The sequence below is a fragment of the Crassostrea angulata genome, chromosome 5, assembly GCF_025612915.1.
Source record: "Crassostrea angulata isolate pt1a10 chromosome 5, ASM2561291v2, whole genome shotgun sequence".
Classification (NCBI taxonomy): domain Eukaryota; kingdom Metazoa; phylum Mollusca; class Bivalvia; order Ostreida; family Ostreidae; genus Magallana; species Magallana angulata.
Window position 1 is genome coordinate 55,710,335 of NC_069115.1, and position 18,919 is coordinate 55,729,253.

The following is an 18,919-nucleotide window of genomic DNA, read 5'->3' on the forward strand; positions in this document are numbered from 1 at the left end:
ACCCTCAGCGTTAGCAACGCACTTGGCAACGGGTAACATTAAAAAATGTTACATGCGCGAAAATTATGCGCGTACGGTTCGCTGTAGAATTCACGTTATTCCTATATAAAAGAGCAGTAAAATTTTCTTAAAAATTTTAAAAAAGACATTCAGTATAACAAAATAAATAGTGCCTGTTTGGGAGGATAACAGTTGAAATTGACACCCCTCGAAAACCATTGTCAACCTCCGCTTCGCGTCGGTTGACAATGGTTTTCTCGGGGTGTCAATTTCAACTGTTACCCTCCCAAACAGGCACTATTTATATAGTGTCAAACACTGAGCAATGTGACGTCCGCCTATTTCATTGTTGGCCTCTCAGCCTTGACTCGTTCAAATCAACAGATTTGTCTGCCTTTTAAGCTTAATTGTTATGATGCAAGAAATAGACAGCAATACGTCACCGAAAGTCAAAGTTTCTTTCTATTTCTTGACGGTCAAATCAAGTTTAAAATGACGTTTGTTTCAAGTGAAATATACATCGATTGCGTAGTCTTAACTCAAAAGCCAAACATTTGTTGCTTTCAAAGAGCAATGGCGGGGTGGCCAGCATTGAAATAGACAGGCCTACGTCACAATTTAATGCTGTTTGACACCAACTACCCAAAGTCCAAGCTCTTGTTAAAATCCCACGGTTCTATATATGCGTTCTTAGTTACTTTAGCAGGATGTCGATCGAAAAAAGGGGAACTTTTTGGAGTGTAAAGAACATATTGCTATATTGTTGGAATTTTGAAACATCATAGGAGAAATCAAATCACTTTAATGCAAAATCATTTGAGAATTCCTGCAAAATCACGTTAAATTGCCAAAAAAAATTTAATAATTTAATTTAATTTTTCACTTAATTGTCAAGATTTTTTATAAGTCTAGCCCCCTCCCTCCCCTACCGACGCCACTCGAATTTCATGGTCCCTAGGAGAGGATCATTCGTTCTTATGTCCGCGGTCGGTCGTCATTAACCCCGTCTATTCCACAACAATTATTTAAATTGCTAATAAAATCCGTACGTAATGCAGTAACATGTACAATATAAATAATTAATCGCTCTAAAAAATAAATAGACCCTATAAACACGTGTATATGAAAGTCTTTCCGTTATAATATTGATAAAAGTATGTTACGTGCCAATTAATACTGTTGAAAGAATTCAAATAACCGTGAAGTTTTATGTAGGCAAATTGTGGGTTTTTTGTATAAAACTTGTGTATTCAGCTCTTAATTGAAAGTAAATATTATTGATTATTATTATTATTAATAGGCTATCCAGTCATATTTTATCAACTCTCTCTCTCTCTCTCTCTCCCTCTCTCTCTCTCTCTCTCTCTCTCTCTCTCTCTGATGCATTTATATGACTAGAAATATTAGTTTTGAATATTATGTGCAATGAAAACTAATATAAATTTAAATGGTCAAACAGTCGATGCGTTTTTATAGTATTATTTACAAATCATATACATTTATGTTAAATTAATGTGTCTAACTTAATCTTTAAAACAAAGATATATTTTTATATAGTATCTACTATAAAAAATAACATTGCTCAAACTTTATCTAAATTGACCTTACTTGATTATATATTTTGTATGATTCGGGATCGTGATTTGTAAAGAAGTATTCCGCGGCAAATAAATTGGCGCGAGTTGTGCGCATGTAAATTGGGGAACAAAAAGAAAGAACGCTTCAAACCCAAAGATGACAGATAAAGACGGTAATTATATATGTTATATAAATGTATACGAACTTTTGGATTTATTAACACAAAATAGATCTTATCAGTAACTTTATTTTTCCATGGAATAACGTGCAGTACTTCCGAATGGGTCGCATTCAAAAGAGTACAAAGTGCCGGCTTTCTTTACTTACAATGATTTCCACCACTGAGATTTTGTGTAAACTAGAATCGTTGGTTTTTTTGACAAAATTTTTGACATATGATATTTAACAAACATACGGTAAAAATAAAAGTAAATGATTCTAAACGATGTTGAGAGCCATTTTCATCTGTTTATAGACAGAGGAAATTCTGGTTTAAAATGTTAAATATTTAATTATCATGGGACAATTCGGTGGCTCCCGAACAATTATACTTAAATAATGCAACTGATTTCTTGTATACTACAGAGGGTTTTGATGATGCGGTGGAGGAGAGAGTTATTAATGAAGAATATAAGATTTGGAAAAAGAACACACCGTTTCTCTATGACTTGGTTATGACCCATGCATTAGAATGGCCAAGTTTGACAGCCCAGTGGCTCCCAGATGTCACAAGGTATTAATTTTTAACCATGCTAAATAGAGTAAATGTCATAGAGTTATCACACACAAGAAAATTTTGCATTGTTGTGATTATATGTAAAATGAATTAAAGTCATGTAAAAAATCGATTATTGTGTATCCGACTCAATTTTTTTTAATCAAGTCAATGTGAATACTCGCTGAAATCCATTTCGGACCCTCATTGGAGAGAAAAACAAATAATTATTACTGGATTTGAGTATTTTTGAATTTTTTTTTAGACCAGAAGGCAAAGACTATTCCCTACACAGACTTATTTTAGGAACACACACGTAAGTTTTTAAATAAATTGAAAAATTGATGCTGTTTTGTATGTATTTTATTTATGGTTGACAGGACAGTCAGGATGTTTTTTTTTTTTAATTTTAATGGTTAATCTGGAATATTTTCTGTTAATCAGGTTTTTTTTCTATCAGGATTATTAGACTTGTATAGAGCATCAAAATGAAATATGAAACATATAAAAAATCAAATGCTAGCACTAAATGTTTGGGTAAAACTCTAAAGTTTAAAAATAATTTATTTGAAAGCCAATATTACCATTTCAATCTTGATAGTTCTCAGTGCCCTGTTACATAATTCTTTTATTGACAGTATGTCATGCTAATCAAGAGGTTGAAACATTTTCTGAAATACAGTTAAACTTCATTATCTTGAACACTGATATCTCAAATACAAAGGATATGTTGAAGTGATTTGTAAGTCCCAACCACTTATTTTTAGCTCACCTGAGCTGAAAGCTCAAGTGAGCTATTCTGATCACTTTTTGTCCGTCGTCCGTCCGTCCGTCCGTCCGTCTGTCTGTCCGTCTGTCTGTCCGTCTGTAAACTTTTTACATTTTGAACTTCTTCTCTAAAACCGCTTATCCAATTTCAACCAAATTTGGCACAAAGCATCCTTATGGGAGGGCGAATATAAATTGCAGAAATAAAAGTCCGATCTGTATTCAAAGCGGAGAAAACCTTGAAACTGTAGAAAAAGGGGGGTGCATTTTAAAAAATCTTCTTCTCAAGAACTACTGATTCCAATTCAACGTAGTTAAGCATAAATTATCCTTATGGGAAGGAAAATATAAATTGCAAAAATTAAGGTCTAATTCTGTTTCAAATCTGAGTTATTACGAAAATAATAATAAAGGAAAGGCGTGTTTCAATCAGTTTAATAGCTTCGGATTCGGCATCCGGTAAATTGGGTAGACAAGACTTGGCCTGGGCAAAACAAAAGATTGGCAGTTACTAATCTGCCAATCTCATTAAAATTTCAGGATATTTGATGGACCAGTATATTTGTATTTGCTGTAAATATTGCTGCAAAATAATGCGTATTTGGAATTGACGATTGCCGATCTGCCCCGGCTTTTTTTTTTGCCACGGCTCGGGTTTGCGTACCCATTTTACCAAGACTTGTATTCCATACACCTAAAACGAGGTTCTGTGTTTAAAGCAGCCATGACATTATACGAAAAAGGGTCGATCTGACTATGATGAATTTGCTTGTTGTGCAACAGTTTGCGAATGAAGGGAAATTTTTGAAACATGCAAAATATTTCGGTGCCGATTTTGTGAAGTAAATTGAGGCTAAATATTTCAATGCGTTGACAGTTTTCACACATGACGATGGTGTTAGCTTGTTCTGATTTTCGTTTCGTTTTCATTATTTATGCTTTGTAACCTGAGAACTATCGTCTGTATTTCGTGATTTTTACGTATCAAATCAAACAGAGACTTCGGTAAATCAAACAGTTAACTGTTTACCTGCGCAAATTAAGCAAAATCTGATGTATCAAAAAAGTACTGAAATACAATTCATTATATCGGTAATTCGACATTATATTTTGCGTGATGGTAGATTAATGCAATAGGTTTTGTTGAGATGCTCGGCATTTTCTCGAGTTTATTCACTTTAAATAGAGTTTGATATTGCTGTCGGAAATATGTATATATATGATTCATTTCGAAAAAATAAATTGTGTTCTTTATTTGTTATAGTGCATGTTTCTTGTGTTCTAATTGTTTACAATTTCTATTTACTAACCATATTTGAGTGTTAAGCTTCGAATTATAAGCAAGATACAGAGATTTGCTCACAATTCTATGTTTGTACACAGATCTTAAAAACTAAAGATTAAAAAAGTAAAAAAAATTGTCAATATTTATTAAGAAAATTTTCAAAGTCTCCTCTTCCAGAAACCAACTTTAACAACTTATTGTATTGTAAACTTAACCTTTTTAGCTCACCTGAGCTGAAAGCTCAAGTGAGCTATTCTGATCACATTTTGTCCGTCGTCCGTCTGTCCGTCCGTCTGTCCGTCTGTAAACTTTTTACATTTTGAACTTCTTCTCTAAAACCGCTTATCCAATTTCAACCAAATTTGGCACAAATCATCCTTATGGGAGGGCGAATATAAATTGCAGAAATAAAAGTTTGATCTGTATTCAAAGCGGAGAAAACCTTGAAACTGTAGAAAAAGGGGGGTGCATTTTTAAAAATCTTCTCAAGAACTACTGAGGCAAATTCAACATAGTTTAGCATAAATTATCCTTATGGGAAGGAAAATATAAATTGCAAAAATTAAGTGGAAATTTTGTTTCAAATCTGAGTTATTACGAAAATAATAATAAAGGAAATGCGTGTTTCAATCAGTTTAATAGCTTCGGGTTCGGCATCCGGTAAAATGATTCCATACTTCTAAAACGAGGTTCTTTGTTTAAAGCAGCCATGACATTATACGAAAAAGGGTCGATCTGACTATGATGAATTTGCTTGTTGTGCAACAGTTCGCGTATGAAGGGAAATTTTGAAACATACAAAAGATATTGGTGCCGATTTTGTGAAGTAAATTGAGGCTAAATATTTCAATGCGTTGCCAGTTTTCACACATGACGTTGGTGTTAGCTTGTTCTGATTTTCGTTTCGTTCTCATTATGCTTTGTAACCTGGAAACTATCGTCTGTATTTCGTGATTTTTACGTATCAAATCAAACAGAGACTTCGGTAAATCAAACAGTTAACTGTTTACCTGCGCAAATTAAGCAAAATCGGATGTAGGGGACGGGTACTGAAATACAATTCATTCTATCGGTAATTCGGCATTATCTTTTGCGTAATGGTACATGTAGATTAATGCAATAGGTTTTGTTGAGATGCTCGGCATTTTTTCGAGTTTATTCAGTTTAAATAGAGTTTGATATCGCTGACGGAAATATGTAGGTATATACATGTATATATATATGATTCATTTCGAAAAAATAAATTGTGTTCTTTATTTGTTATACATGTAGTGCATGTTTCTTGTGTTTAATTGTTTACAATTTCTATTTACTAACCATATTTGAGTGTTGAGCTTCGAATTATAAGCAAGATACAGCGATTTGCTCACAATTCTATGTTTGTACACAGATCTTAAAAACAAAAGCTTAAAAAAGTAAAATATTTGTCAATATTTATTAAGAAAATTTTCAAAGTCTGTTCTTCCAGAAACCAACTTTAACAACTTATTGTATTGTAAACTTAACCTTTTTAGCTCACCTGAGGGTGGGGCCACAATGGGGGGTCGAAGTTTAACAAATGAATATATAGAGTAAATCTTTAAAAAAATCTTCTCCTCAGAAACTAATCAGCCAGGAAAGCTGAAACTTGTGTGAAAGCATCATCAGGTAATGTAGATACAAATTTGTGAAAATCATGATCCCCGGAGGTAGGGTTGGGCCACAATGAAGGATCGAAGTTTTACATAGGAATATATAGAATAAATCTTTAAAAATCTTCTTCTTAGAAACTAATCGGCCAGGAAAGCTGACACTTGTGTGGAAGGATCCTCAGGTAGTGTAGATTCAAAGTTGTGAAAATCATGACCCCCGGGGTACGGTGAGGCCACAATGGGGGATCGAAGTTTAACATAGGAATATATAGAGTAAATCTTTAAAAATCTTCTTCTCAGAAACTAATCAGCCAGGAAAGCTGAAACTTGTGTGAAAGCATCCTCAGGTAGTGTAGATTCATAGTTGTGAAAATCATGGCCCCCGGGGGTAGGGTGGGGCCACAATGGGGGATCGAAGTTTAAAATAGGAATATATAGAGTAAATCTTTAAAAATCTTCTTCTTAGAAACTAATCAGCCAGGAAAGCTGACACTTTTGTGGATGCATCCTCAGGTAGTGTAAATTCATAGTTGTGAAAATCATGACCCCCGGGGGAAGGGTGGGGCCACAATGGGGGATCGAAGTTAAACATAGGAATATATAAAGTAAATCTTTAAAAATCTTCTTCTCAGAAACTAATCAGCCGGCAATGCTGAAACTTCTTTGGAAGCATCCTCAGGTAGTGTTGATTCATAGTTGTGAAAATAATAACCCCTGGGGGTAGAATGGGGCCACAATGGGGGGTCGAAGTTTAACATATGATTAAATAGAGTAAATCTTTAAAAATCTTCTTCTCAGAAACTAATTAGCCAGGAAAGCTGAAACTTGTGTGGAAGCATCCTCAGGTAGTGTAGATTCAAATTTGTGAAAATCATAACCCTGGGGGTAGGTTTGGGCCACAATGGGAGGTCGATGTTTTAGATAGGAATAAACAGAATAAATCTTTAAAAATCTTCTTCTCAGAAACTAATCAGCCAGGAAAGCTGAAACGTGTGTGAAAGCATCCTCAGGTAGTGTAGATTCATGGTTGTGAAAATCATGATCCCCAGGGGTAGGGTGGGGCCACAATGGGGGGGTCAAAATTTAACAAAGGAATATATAGGGTAAATCTTTAAAAATCTTCTCAGAAACTAATCAGCCAGATGTTTCTTTATAATTGTTAAGACTTTGGCCCCAGGACAATTCTTTGGCCTCCCGAGAAGGTTCATAGTTTGATGTACGTTTATATCTAATATATAAACTATTGTTAAGGATCATTTTGAGAACTGCAATACTCAACATATGATAAGACTATAAAATCATCTTGTTAGAAAAGGGACTAATGATTATAAACATAAGAATATCCAGGGGAAAATGGATTTTATTTATACAGGATCTACATGTATTATTGTACATTGTCCAGATAGTTTGTATTATGACTCCATTAAGCTGATTTTATCATACCTATTGTTCCTCAGGTGAGCGATGTGGCCCATGGGCCTCTTGTTTAGCTCACCTGAGCCAAAGTCTTCTTCTCAAAAACTATTAGGCCAGGAAAGCTCAAATTTGAGTGGAAGCATCCTCAGATAGTGTAGATTTAAGTTTGTTCAAATCATGGTCCCCGGGGGTTGGGTGGGGCCACAATAGGGAGATCATGTTTTACATAAGAATATATAGAGAAAATCTTTAAAAATCTTCTCAAAAACTATTAGGCCAGAAAAGCTCAAATTGAAATGGAAGCATCCTCAGGTAGTGTAGATTCAAGTTTGTTCAAATCATGATCCCCGGGGGTAGGGTGGGGCCACAATTGGGAGATCATGTTTTACATAAGAATATATAGAGAAAATCTTTAAAAATCTTCTTATCAAAAACTATTAGGCCAGGAAAGCTCAAATTAAAATGGAAGCATCCTCAGGTAGTGTAGATTCATGTTTGTTCAAATCATAGTTCCCATGGGTAGGGTGGGGCCACAATTGGGGGATCAAGTTTAACATAGGAATATATTGAGAAAATCTTTAAAAATCTTCTTCTCAAAAACTATTAGGCCAGGAAAGCTCAAATTAAAATGGAAGCATCCTCAGATAGTATAGATTCAAGTTTGTTCAAATCATGGTCCCCGGGGGGTAGGGTGGGGCCACAATTGGGGGATCAAGTTTTATATAGGAATATCTTTTAAAAATCTTCTCAAAAATATTTGGCCAAGAAATCTCAAATTGGCATGCAACCATCCTTAGGAAGTGTAGATTCAAGTTTGTTCAAATCATGGTCCCTGGGGGTAGGGCGGGGTCACAATGGGGGATGAATTTTTATAGATAGAGAAAAACTATAAAAGTCTTCTTTTCAAAACTATTAGGCCAGGAAAGCCCAAATTTGAGTGGAAGCATCCCCAGATCATATAGATTCAAGTTTGTTTAAATAATAGTCCAGTGGTAGGGTGAGGCCACAATGGGGGATGAATTTTTACTTAGGAGTATATAGAGAAAATCTTTAAAAATCTTCTTTTTAAAGATTTTTTGGCCAGAAAGGGTTTAACCTTGTGTAGAGGCATCCTCGGGTAGTGTAAATTCAAGTTTGCAAAATCACAGTCCCTAGTGGTAGGGCGGGACCTTGATGGCGGTTTGAATATTTACATAGGAATATAAAGAGAAAATCTTTAAAACTATTCTGGGAAAGTGTTCGGTTCAAAACTCAGTACTTAGTGTGAAAGCAAAGGTTATGCAGATTTAAGTCTGGTGAAACCATGATTCCCTAGAGAAAAATGGGGCCATGAAATGGGGGGGGGGGGGGTATATAGGAATAGAGAAAAATCTTCTTACAGGTACAACAACAAAAGGGGCTTGGTATTTACTAAAAAATAAGAGGTTGATAAAAATTGGCAGATTTTCAATTTTTTTTTTTAGCAAGATCTACTGTACTCAGTTGTCAAGATATTTTGATACTGTAATGCTAATTTGATCAGAATTAAGGTGAGCGATGTGGCCCCTGGGCCTCTTGTTTAAGTATTTCACCCTCGATATCTCGGATACTCGGATATCTTGACCTATTTAAGCAGTCCCATCTAGTTCGAGATAACAAAGTTTGACTGTATAATATTTTCATTGAAAAAAAGAAGAAAAAAACTAGATTATACTGATTTTTTAAACTTTTCCAAAAGCTTTAGAAACTCTTTGATCTAATAATACTTTGTCTACAACTACAAAAACGTTTTACTTGAATTGCATTCAAGTGTTTTTTTTGTTTTTTGTTTAAGTCTTGCATGTAAATTGAAACTTCGTTATCTCAACCTAGTTGGGACTGTTTAAAAACTTTGAGATATCTAAGTATTCAACATATCAAGAGTGAAGTACTTAAAAAAAATAAGTGGTTGGGACTTTAAACAAGTCACTTTGGCGTATCCATTGTATTCAAGATATCAGTGTTTGAGATATTGAAGTTCAACTGTACTTGAAAAACATGCCATTTACTGCATTATATGTAACATTTCAGGTTGTGTAACAGTGTTCATTTGTATTATAAACTAAAATTAGAAAAATAAGGAGCACCTGTACTGTAACTGAAAGGTAAATTTGATTGATGTTTTAATCATTTTTTTTTTATTCTCCAATTTAAAGGACAAGGTATACAAATCTTTTGAATTATCATTAATAGCATTTTCCATCAAACTTTTCTACACAATTGAATACAAATGAATGTATGTCCTTTTTCATTTGCTTGTCTGTTATGAGATAAGGAATGGATAAAACCCTTTTCCAAATTAATAACTGCAATTCATTGGTTTTTATTCTACTTCTTGAATATTTTAAATTTTGCTCTATGATAATTGGTTACTTTGGTAACCGTTTGTCATGTTGTAAAGTCCCTTGAAAATTGGAATGACCTGGTCTAGTTTGGGAGGGTAATTAGGGAGATACCTTGGCCTTTAACCTTTCAGGTCAGAAGAGCAGAACCATCTGCTGATTGCAAGTGTTCAACTACCCAATGATAATGCACAATTCGATGCTTCACATTACGACAGCGAAAAAGGAGGTAGGATGAAACGCCGTCTCCATGAATTCAAAACGCAACCACTTCATTATTAAGTATCTATTAGTCGTCCCGATTCTTCACTTTTTTAAGCAAAAAGTTGAGACAAAAATCTGTAAAAATGAAAATGAAGATGGTTGAAACTAGAATTTAAAGAAACAAGAATTTAATGATGAAGTGTTGCTGGCTGAACCATTGGGACTCTAACTAGGCACCAAAGACTTGTAGCACGTCTCAGGTGTTGGGTAAATTGATTTCTTCTTGTCCACTGTTTAAATGCACTGTGTAATAAATTTAGGACTGATGAAATGAACAATTTGCTGATAGCCAGTATTCAGCTTCCCAATGATAACTCAACATTTGATGCCTCCATGTATGAATCAGAAAGGGGAGGTAAGCTAGCCTGAGGTGATACATTTACAATGAAAATCTCTTGAATTGTCCAGATGATGCATTTTTGTGTTTTTACAGTAATTCATACAAAACTAACTTGTTTATCAATATGCTGTAAAAATGAAGTATCACATATGTTTGAATAAAATTGAATAAGAGATAAGTAAAAAAAAAAAAGAAGGGGGGGGGGGGTATGATTAAACACTTAAAAAACTGTAGTTGTTGTGGAATTGGACAGTGATATAACTGATCTGTGTCCTTTCATACCGGTGCATCTGTCAAATAAAAATCTGGGTTTATAAAACTTTACAAAGAGTCCTGTTATAATTATGCATTTCACTATCCCTCAGTTCTGTATTTACTGCTATGCTTGTCAGGATAAATAATGAAAAAAATAGATTGTTTTTTAAACATATCTTTAATAAGTACTGATAATTTCATAGGCCTGTATTTTTTTAAGATACTTTACAATTTTTTTTTTCAAATCTGGAGTAAAGTTTGATGATTATATTTGAATTAGTATCATCTCAGGCTGTGGAGTTGATAATGTTCATTGTTCTGTCTGTTAGTATTTGTTTTTACCATTTAATTCATTGAAGACTTCTTTGTTATTATCTTTGTACAAATCATATTCTTACACTAACAATTTAATGTCTGCTAAAGCAATTAGATTACTTAGTTGTGTTTTCACCTATTTTTTCCTTTCAAGTCAATAGAAGAAAAACTGTATGCTGATGAAATATAAGAATTTTCTTAACAATATTAACAGTTCAAACAACATATTTTTTGTTGAAATGACTTAAGAAATTCTCATTAAACTATATCACCAAAACCTTAGAAGTGATCAGCAATTAATGACCCCTCACCCTTTACTTGTTCATCAGTGGAAGAATAGCAGGCATATTGTTCATTTCATTGCTATTGTTGATGTGCTCTAACAAGTATTTAAAAAATATTTACAGAGGTTTTCAGATTTCATGAAAATGAAATTAAGATTGCTTGTTTAGAATACTGAACTTAAAATGATGTTCCCCTCTCACTTTCACAGGTGTTGACAGGCTATTGGATGTTGTATGTTTAGGGAATGATTTTATAAGTGTGTAAACTATTATTAAAAAATCCAAAAATTTATCTCCCTCACTAAAACTGTCATAATAAATCAGTGATCCTACATTAGACACACACAATAAAATAGTTAAATCTTTGGAAGCTCAAGTTTGTACACCATGCATACCACTTTCAGAGTTTGGCGGATTTGGGTCTGTTAGTGGTAAAATCGAGATCGAGATAAAGATAAACCATGAGGGAGAAGTGAACAGGGCCAGGTACATGCCTCAGAATCCATGTATCATCGCCACGAAGACACCGTCCAGCGATGTCCTGGTGTTTGACTACACAAAACACCCCTCCAAACCAGGTACACTGTAGTTCTTTCTGTTGTTAGATACTGTGTACAGGGTTATTTTCGCCCTTCAACATTTGCGTACGGTTTTGCCCCATCTTAATTTCACCCAGACACATTTGTGTACTAAAGAGATAACTTGGAACATTGGAATTTGCCCAGTCTTAAATTCGCCCGCTGACAATGAGGGCGAAATGGGCAAAAATAAAACGTGGGCGAATATTTCCTTGTACACAGTATCCTTAAATCATAGAAAATCATCTTTATGTTTTAAGTACGAAATGTAGGAAAGCATTCTTATTCATGTGCCTTGCCGATGTCAAAGATTGTGCAATGAAAGAAAATGGCAAGCAATCTGTAATCTTAAGATTTGTAAACAAAGTGGACAAATCCACTTGTAAAACTAAATATTGCTATCATAATTACAGAAAATATTAAATGTGCTAGAGTTTTCTGTTTTTAGACCCCAGTGGTGAATGCAATCCAGAACTACGGCTGAAGGGACATCAAAAAGAAGGGTAAAATAATGTGGTCATCCTCATTATAGATATTAAACAAGATAGAGATGTAAAAACAGAAATAAGATTGGGTTAAGTGAAAGAACAAATCATGTATGAAATTAATAGAATAATGTACTTCATGTTATGGTAGGTTTCAGATATTTTGCCTTCCATCGCAGCAGTCTGTACATTCATAAAAAGTTATGTATGAAAAGTGACGTTAAAAGGAAAACCAAATCAAATATTTATGATATATTTTACTTTTGTTTGCAGATATGGCTTATCATGGAATCCCAACTTGAATGGACATCTACTCAGTGCTTCAGACGATCATGTATGAAATATATATGATCTATGATTTCTTGTTTATATATGAAATATGATTTCTTGTTTATGAATAAAAATGAAAAGTATATGAAGTGTGATTTGATATCTCTTTGATTTCAGACAATTTGCCTGTGGGACATCAATCAGAATCCCAAAGAACACCGAGTGATAGAGGCCCACACCATCTTCACCGGTCATACCTCAGTCGTGGAAGTAAGAACAAGTCAACATATTAATAATTACTTACAATAAATATTGCTTGATTTATATTGTACCATTTTGTGTGTAAAATGGTAATTCATGAGTTCATTGAATTGATTATTTATGCAAGTAATGAAGTATCTGGTACCTCTTTTATGGTTTTGATTTGGTTTTTGAAGTGCTGTAAATAATGCCCTGTACATTTTAGGATGTGGCCTGGCATTTACTCCATGAGAGCTTGTTTGGATCAGTGGCAGATGATCAGAAGTTAATGATGTGAGTACAACAGTCTATCCATTATGCATCCCTAGAGGACTTGTATTTCTTTTTTTCAATAAAGAAGTGTCTTATGCTGTGCATAGGTCTTTGTCCTTGTATATCCTTGGCTTAGAGGATGTGTATTTTCATTTTTTCAATATGAAAATTTTGAATTGCCCATCATGTCTTGTGTTGAATGAGGTAAGAATGTGTTTGTCCTTGACAGATGGGATACAAGGTCAAATAACACAACCAAGGCCAGTCACATTGTGGATGCCCACACCGCAGAGGTCAACTGTCTGTCCTTCAACCCCTACAGCGAGTTCATCCTGGCCACAGGGTCAGCTGACAAGGTAGGATATCCACATCGCAATTCCTGGTTGAACTCATATCGTGTACTGAAGATTCCTTATTTTACGCGAGTACTTAATTCAACAATTCAGCCGATTCATCAAATCGCGGGAACATAAAATTGCGAATGCCAAATTTTTATCATAGTTTCATGTAGTTGATGTATGTCCAAAAAATAAAAGCGAGATTTTAAAATTCACAAGATATACTTCTCGCAATATTGCACAGATATTAATTCCTTGCATTTAATTAGGAATCTACAGTATCGGCCATTATTCCTGGTTGTTCTCCCTTTATGATGAACATTTTACTACCAGAAGAATGTGAATTTCCTTATCTATGTAGCTTTATTCATAGTGAAAATTATAAGTTTCTTTGATCCTCAGTCTCAAAGTATTATTTTTTTCATCATAAAAATGTCAGTTGTCCTCCATAATTTATACAATGGAATGAAATAAAAAGAAATTTATCAATGATATCCATGCTTTTTACAAAGTTATTGCAAATTTGCCCACTGAATATAATGGAATGAATAAAGTTGATATCAAATTTTTAAAAAGGTTACTGTAAATTCGTAATTAAACGTGAGGAACTTTTATCAGCGTTAAATCGCAGGAAGCACCCCTTGCTGGTTTTAAAATCTCGCCATTATTTTCTGAGAGTTGGCAACTATAAGAAATGTGGATGAATGTTCGGCATTCGCGATTTTATGTTCTTGCGATTTCATACAAAACAGTGGGATCACGGAAATAAGTCCTCGCGTAATATAAGGAATGTACGGTATACCGGTGCATAAGTACCAAGCATTTAACTGATTGTAATTTAACACTAGAAGACTGTCGGTGATTAAATTTGTCTATATAAAAGGCAGATATATGGTTCAAAATTAAAAAAATAATTTAATGTAGAGTTATTTAACATTGCTTTGGATTGGAGATCATTTATATCAGAAGAATATAAATTTAATCTCTTAGCTTTAAAATTCATTTATGATATCATGGAAATCTAGCATTTGTTTTTAAAAAGTTGATTGCAAAATTAAAACATTTGACGATGCCTTTTATAAACTTATATTAGAGAAATTCTTGCTGAATGTCTGATGTTTATCTGAAAGTTTGTTAAAATTTTTATGTATTTTATGCATAAAATTTTACATTTTGTTCCTTTTATGTTGCAGACTGTTGCTTTGTGGGATCTTCGAAATCTCAAACTCAAACTTCATTCATTCGAATCACACAAAGATGAAATTTTCCAGGTAAGTCTTCCCAAGAAATGGGAATGTAATGTAGGGTTACACACATATAAGCTGGGATTTTGCTGTATATAAATGAAGAACATGGTGGTTTTATGTGAAACTTGTAGCAGTCTATTATTTTAATATTAGAGACAATTTAAGCATTGCATTTGTGTTATATTATCCAGGTTCAATGGTCTCCACATAATGAGACAATCCTGGCTTCGAGTGGGACAGACAGACGGCTCCATGTATGGGATCTCAGGTAGTTATCATTAGTGATGTTCCAATCATCGATTATAATCGAAAATCGATCGATTGTTATCGCATTCTAAGCGCTCAATCATAAAAGGCTTCATAACAATTAATTGGTTGAGGTTTTTTCCCTTTCAACGAAGGCATATCATAAACAGAATATTCTAGAAGCGAATTATATAAACCATAAAAAGGCGCGCGATCTGCAAATGGCTGACATGTCAGACGAGCTCCATATTCTTATTTGGGAAATAAAGCACATTCCCGAATTTGGACGCATTTTGGTTTAAAGAAAATTAATGTTGAACTGCCTACTAAAGAAAATCTTTGGAATATAATTTTTTTATAGCTAAGTTAATCAAATTTTTTTATACTAAGTTAATCAAATTATGAAAGCTTAGTAATGAGTCTGTTCATTGTAACATTTATTTAGCACTAAACTATAAAATATAATAATCTCCGATTATAATCGATAATTAGTTAGTGACTGGCTTGTTACAAGCGACAAGTGGGCTATAAGAATTCTCAAAAATTCTACTCATTTGAGAATAATAAAAGTTTGTTTACAGTTGTGTAGATTCCTACATACATGTAAATGTGAGGAATTCATCTAGGCATAAAATTGCAAAAACAACTCCTCCAGTTTTCAAATTCTTACTGTTAATTTTTGCTGACAGTTTTGAAAAGTATGAAATTAAAATTTTTATATTTGATACAAAACGGATTAAAAACTCACTTAAATTAAATATACAGTTATTGAAATGATGTATTTTGCAGCAAAATTGGCGAGGAGCAGTCTGCAGAGGATGCAGAAGATGGACCCCCGGAACTGTTGGTAAGGCTACAGAAAGAACTGAAGTTTGTTGTTTCACTTTGCCGTACATTATGAGATCAGATGCCATTGTTTCAATATTCTATATATTATCAGATTCTGCATTTTTATGCAAAGGCTTTTACAAAGAGGAAATTTAAAAAGAAAAAACTTTCATCTTTTCAGTTCATTCACGGAGGGCACACAGCTAAGATTTCAGACTTTTCTTGGAACCCCAATGAACCTTGGGTAATCTGCTCTGTGTCTGAAGACAACATAATGCAAGTCTGGCAGATGGTGGGTGGACATTATGGTTGTTAATTATTTTTTTTGAAATTGTACATAGTATGAAAAACAGAATTTTAATTTAGTTTATTTGTTTATCTTTCATATAAATCTATGTGAACCTCAGTTTGCAAGATCTTAAATGATAAATTATGCCTCCTGTTTTTCATATTAAAAAGAATTCTTAGTACCTGAAGTACAAGTGGAGTTGCTCTTTGATCCCTGATTGTTGTAATGAGAATGTCCAGGGTATATTTAAGTGGCACTGATGCTGATTATCATATTTTCAGGCTGAAAATATTTACAATGATGAGGAACCTGACACGCCAGCTGCAGAATTGGAAACTGGTACTTCATAAGGGGCCAACGAAACAGGATGGCTGACATCATGTGACCTTGACCTCAAGATTGACCTTCAGATTGATGCCTCCAGATATTTGAGACTGAATATTTGTTTTTATCTCAGTGACTCTCTATGAAATGTGTCAGTACTATTTAAGTCTGAACTAATTGTGTCATTACAGAATAAATTGCTGTTCTTGTAGAATGTATATATTGAAGTAAATTGTGTCTTAGAATATAATTCTTGGTTTTGTCTTTTATTTATGTACAAAGATATATGGCGATTACATATCTGATGATAGGAATTCAATCTTGCACCCTACAATCCCAAGAAATGTTGCTCTCTGCAGTATTCGAATTTGGGATACACAGATCACAAGCCCAACACTTTATATGCACTCATTAACTGCATGTGAAATTTTCACCGATTACACAGGTAAACTTAAAAGCCAAGATTTCTGGACAAATCTTGTTGATTTCAATGAGCTATGGCTGAGTGAGTGGTCTGAGCAATGAAATAGACAGTCCTATATGTCACACTGTTGTTTGACAAAGCTGCCCAAAGTTGGCGTAGATGCTAAAAAAAATTGATTATGGAGAATTGAATTAGAATATCGTGTATGTTTGATATTAATCACCAGTGTTTCTATATTTCAAAGGAAGTCTGAAAAATAAAGAAGTAAACAATATGACTACCCATTTCAGTAATGCAAGTAAGCAATTTTAATACCTATTTTAGTAAAAGCAAAATGTTAACAATTTTAACAAGACCTTGGACTTTTAGTAGGATGTGACTTATCTTTTTCTTGCGTCAAAACAAGTTAGATATGACGCTGGTTTGAAGGGAAATATAAACAGATTGTGTAGTCTTGAAACAATTTTAACAAGAGCTTGGACTTTGGGTAGTTGGTGTCCAACAGCAGTGTGACGTAGAACTGTCTATTTCATTGTTGGCCACCAGCCATGGCTCTTTGAAATCAACAAGATTTGTCCGGCTTTTGAGCTAAAACTACGCAATCGGTGTATATTTCACTTGAAACCAGCGTAATTTTCAACTTGTTTTGACGCAAGAAATAGATAGTCACGTCTTGCTGAAAGTCCAAGGTCTTGTGAAAATGGTTCTATAGACAAATCTTGTTGTTTTCAAAGAGCCATGGCTGAGTGGCCAGAAATGAAACATGTCCATGTCAAAATGCTGTTTAACACAACAGAGGCGGATCCAGCAATTTGGAAAAGGGGGGGGGGTCCATTTGATGAAAACCCATGTGTGCAAAATTCATCATTTGTCAAAAAACAAGGACTTTTTGAACGTTTTCCCTGCGTATACATCTGTATTTAATAAACATTTATCTCATCACTATCTATTTCACATCTATTTCAACAGCAGAGTGCACTGCAATATTGAGCGTTTTGCAGTTTTGGTTTAGGTAAGGAAGATTTGCATATTATCTAGCCTCAAGAAACCCAAGTCTCCAGCAATGAGAAAGTGCTTCTATGCTTGACAGAAAAGAAACACCAAGAAACAAAAAATAAACTAATTACGACAAACTATATTAAAAATGGATATTTTGGTTTTTTTTTTATGTCGTTGGTGTTTTTAAATTCTGAACTATCAATCGATTTTGATTTCTATCGATTGCCTTCTTCAACAAAGGTCTAAATGATAGGATAGGCAATTGTCGTCCCAGGGAACTTGATGTGACCTCTGTAATGGATGCGCTACATCATCCGGCACTAGTATAGATGCAAACATATTTAGAGAAGTTTTGAAAAGCTGGGCATTTTCATAATGGTTTACGTATAAATCCTTTACACGGTATTTTTGTAACAGAATTTCCGATTCTCGGAAACAAAAAAAGGCTTTCTTTTGTGTTTCATGTGTGTATGAAAGTATAGCTAGCATTCAAGAAAAATAGCATAACCCGCTTAATAAGGGGGTCATGTAATTTTCTTTGTATTTTTTGTATGAAACGAAGTAAAACTCATCTATTTTAATTTCTTAGGGTTAATTTACTAAACAATACATTTGAAAGCGACTTTTTAAAGTAAAACGAATGCATGTACTCGTACTTGAACGTCGTTTTACTCGATGGCTTGTCAGTTCAAAACTGTATGGACTACATGTATATTGTATAATCATTTAAAAAAAAAAAAGAAATAGAGTAGAAAATACATTATAGATGTTGTGTTTTTAGCGATAACTGCTTAATTTTATGTATTTTTTCTTTAATTTTCCACATGTTTACTCAATGTAGTAAACACCAGATGCTGAAGGGGAGTATAATGTACTTTATTTCGATATATTTACATTTTCGAGTGTCTTTGCCTGTGATAACACTAAGTATCGATTTTGTACTATATAACCCATAATACAAGTGACGCCAAATTGAGGCGCCAGCGGGGTTTGCTTATTTTTATTTAAATATCAAGTTAATCGTACAATGGCTAAAAATTATATAAATATAAGTAATAAGGATTCATTCTTTAAATATTATGAGGTGATAATTTCGGGCTTTATTGGATTTGATCACGCCCCGACCGAAATTATCACCTCCTAATACTCAAAGAATGATTCCTTATT

The 18,919-nt window shown here is 33.9% G+C and overlaps 1 protein-coding gene across 1 annotated transcript; it reads left to right on the forward strand.

Moving 5' to 3' along the window:
* The first annotated feature begins 1,606 nt into the window (after positions 1 to 1,606).
* Positions 1,607 to 16,579, forward strand: LOC128184346 (histone-binding protein RBBP4). Its single transcript, XM_052853787.1, has 15 exons — positions 1,607 to 1,750; positions 2,164 to 2,311; positions 2,559 to 2,609; positions 10,278 to 10,372; positions 11,616 to 11,789; positions 12,238 to 12,292; positions 12,548 to 12,608; positions 12,722 to 12,814; positions 13,011 to 13,078; positions 13,287 to 13,413; positions 14,589 to 14,666; positions 14,834 to 14,910; positions 15,678 to 15,735; positions 15,898 to 16,008; positions 16,287 to 16,579. Exons 1-15 carry the CDS (start codon positions 1,735 to 1,737, stop codon positions 16,353 to 16,355), a joined length of 1,281 nt encoding a protein of 426 aa, XP_052709747.1. The 5' UTR covers positions 1,607 to 1,734; the 3' UTR covers positions 16,356 to 16,579.
* Positions 16,580 to 18,919: the final 2,340 nt, after the last annotated feature.

What these genes read in the sequence shown, in the direction of transcription:
- LOC128184346 (XM_052853787.1), top strand. An exon ending in CTTATTTTAGGAACACACAC is followed by an intron (nt 2,610 to 10,277) that starts GTAAGTTTTTAA and finishes TAATAAATTTAG; the next exon opens with GACTGATGAAATGAACAATT. An exon ending in ACAAAGATGAAATTTTCCAG is followed by an intron (nt 14,667 to 14,833) that starts GTAAGTCTTCCC and finishes TATATTATCCAG; the next exon opens with GTTCAATGGTCTCCACATAA.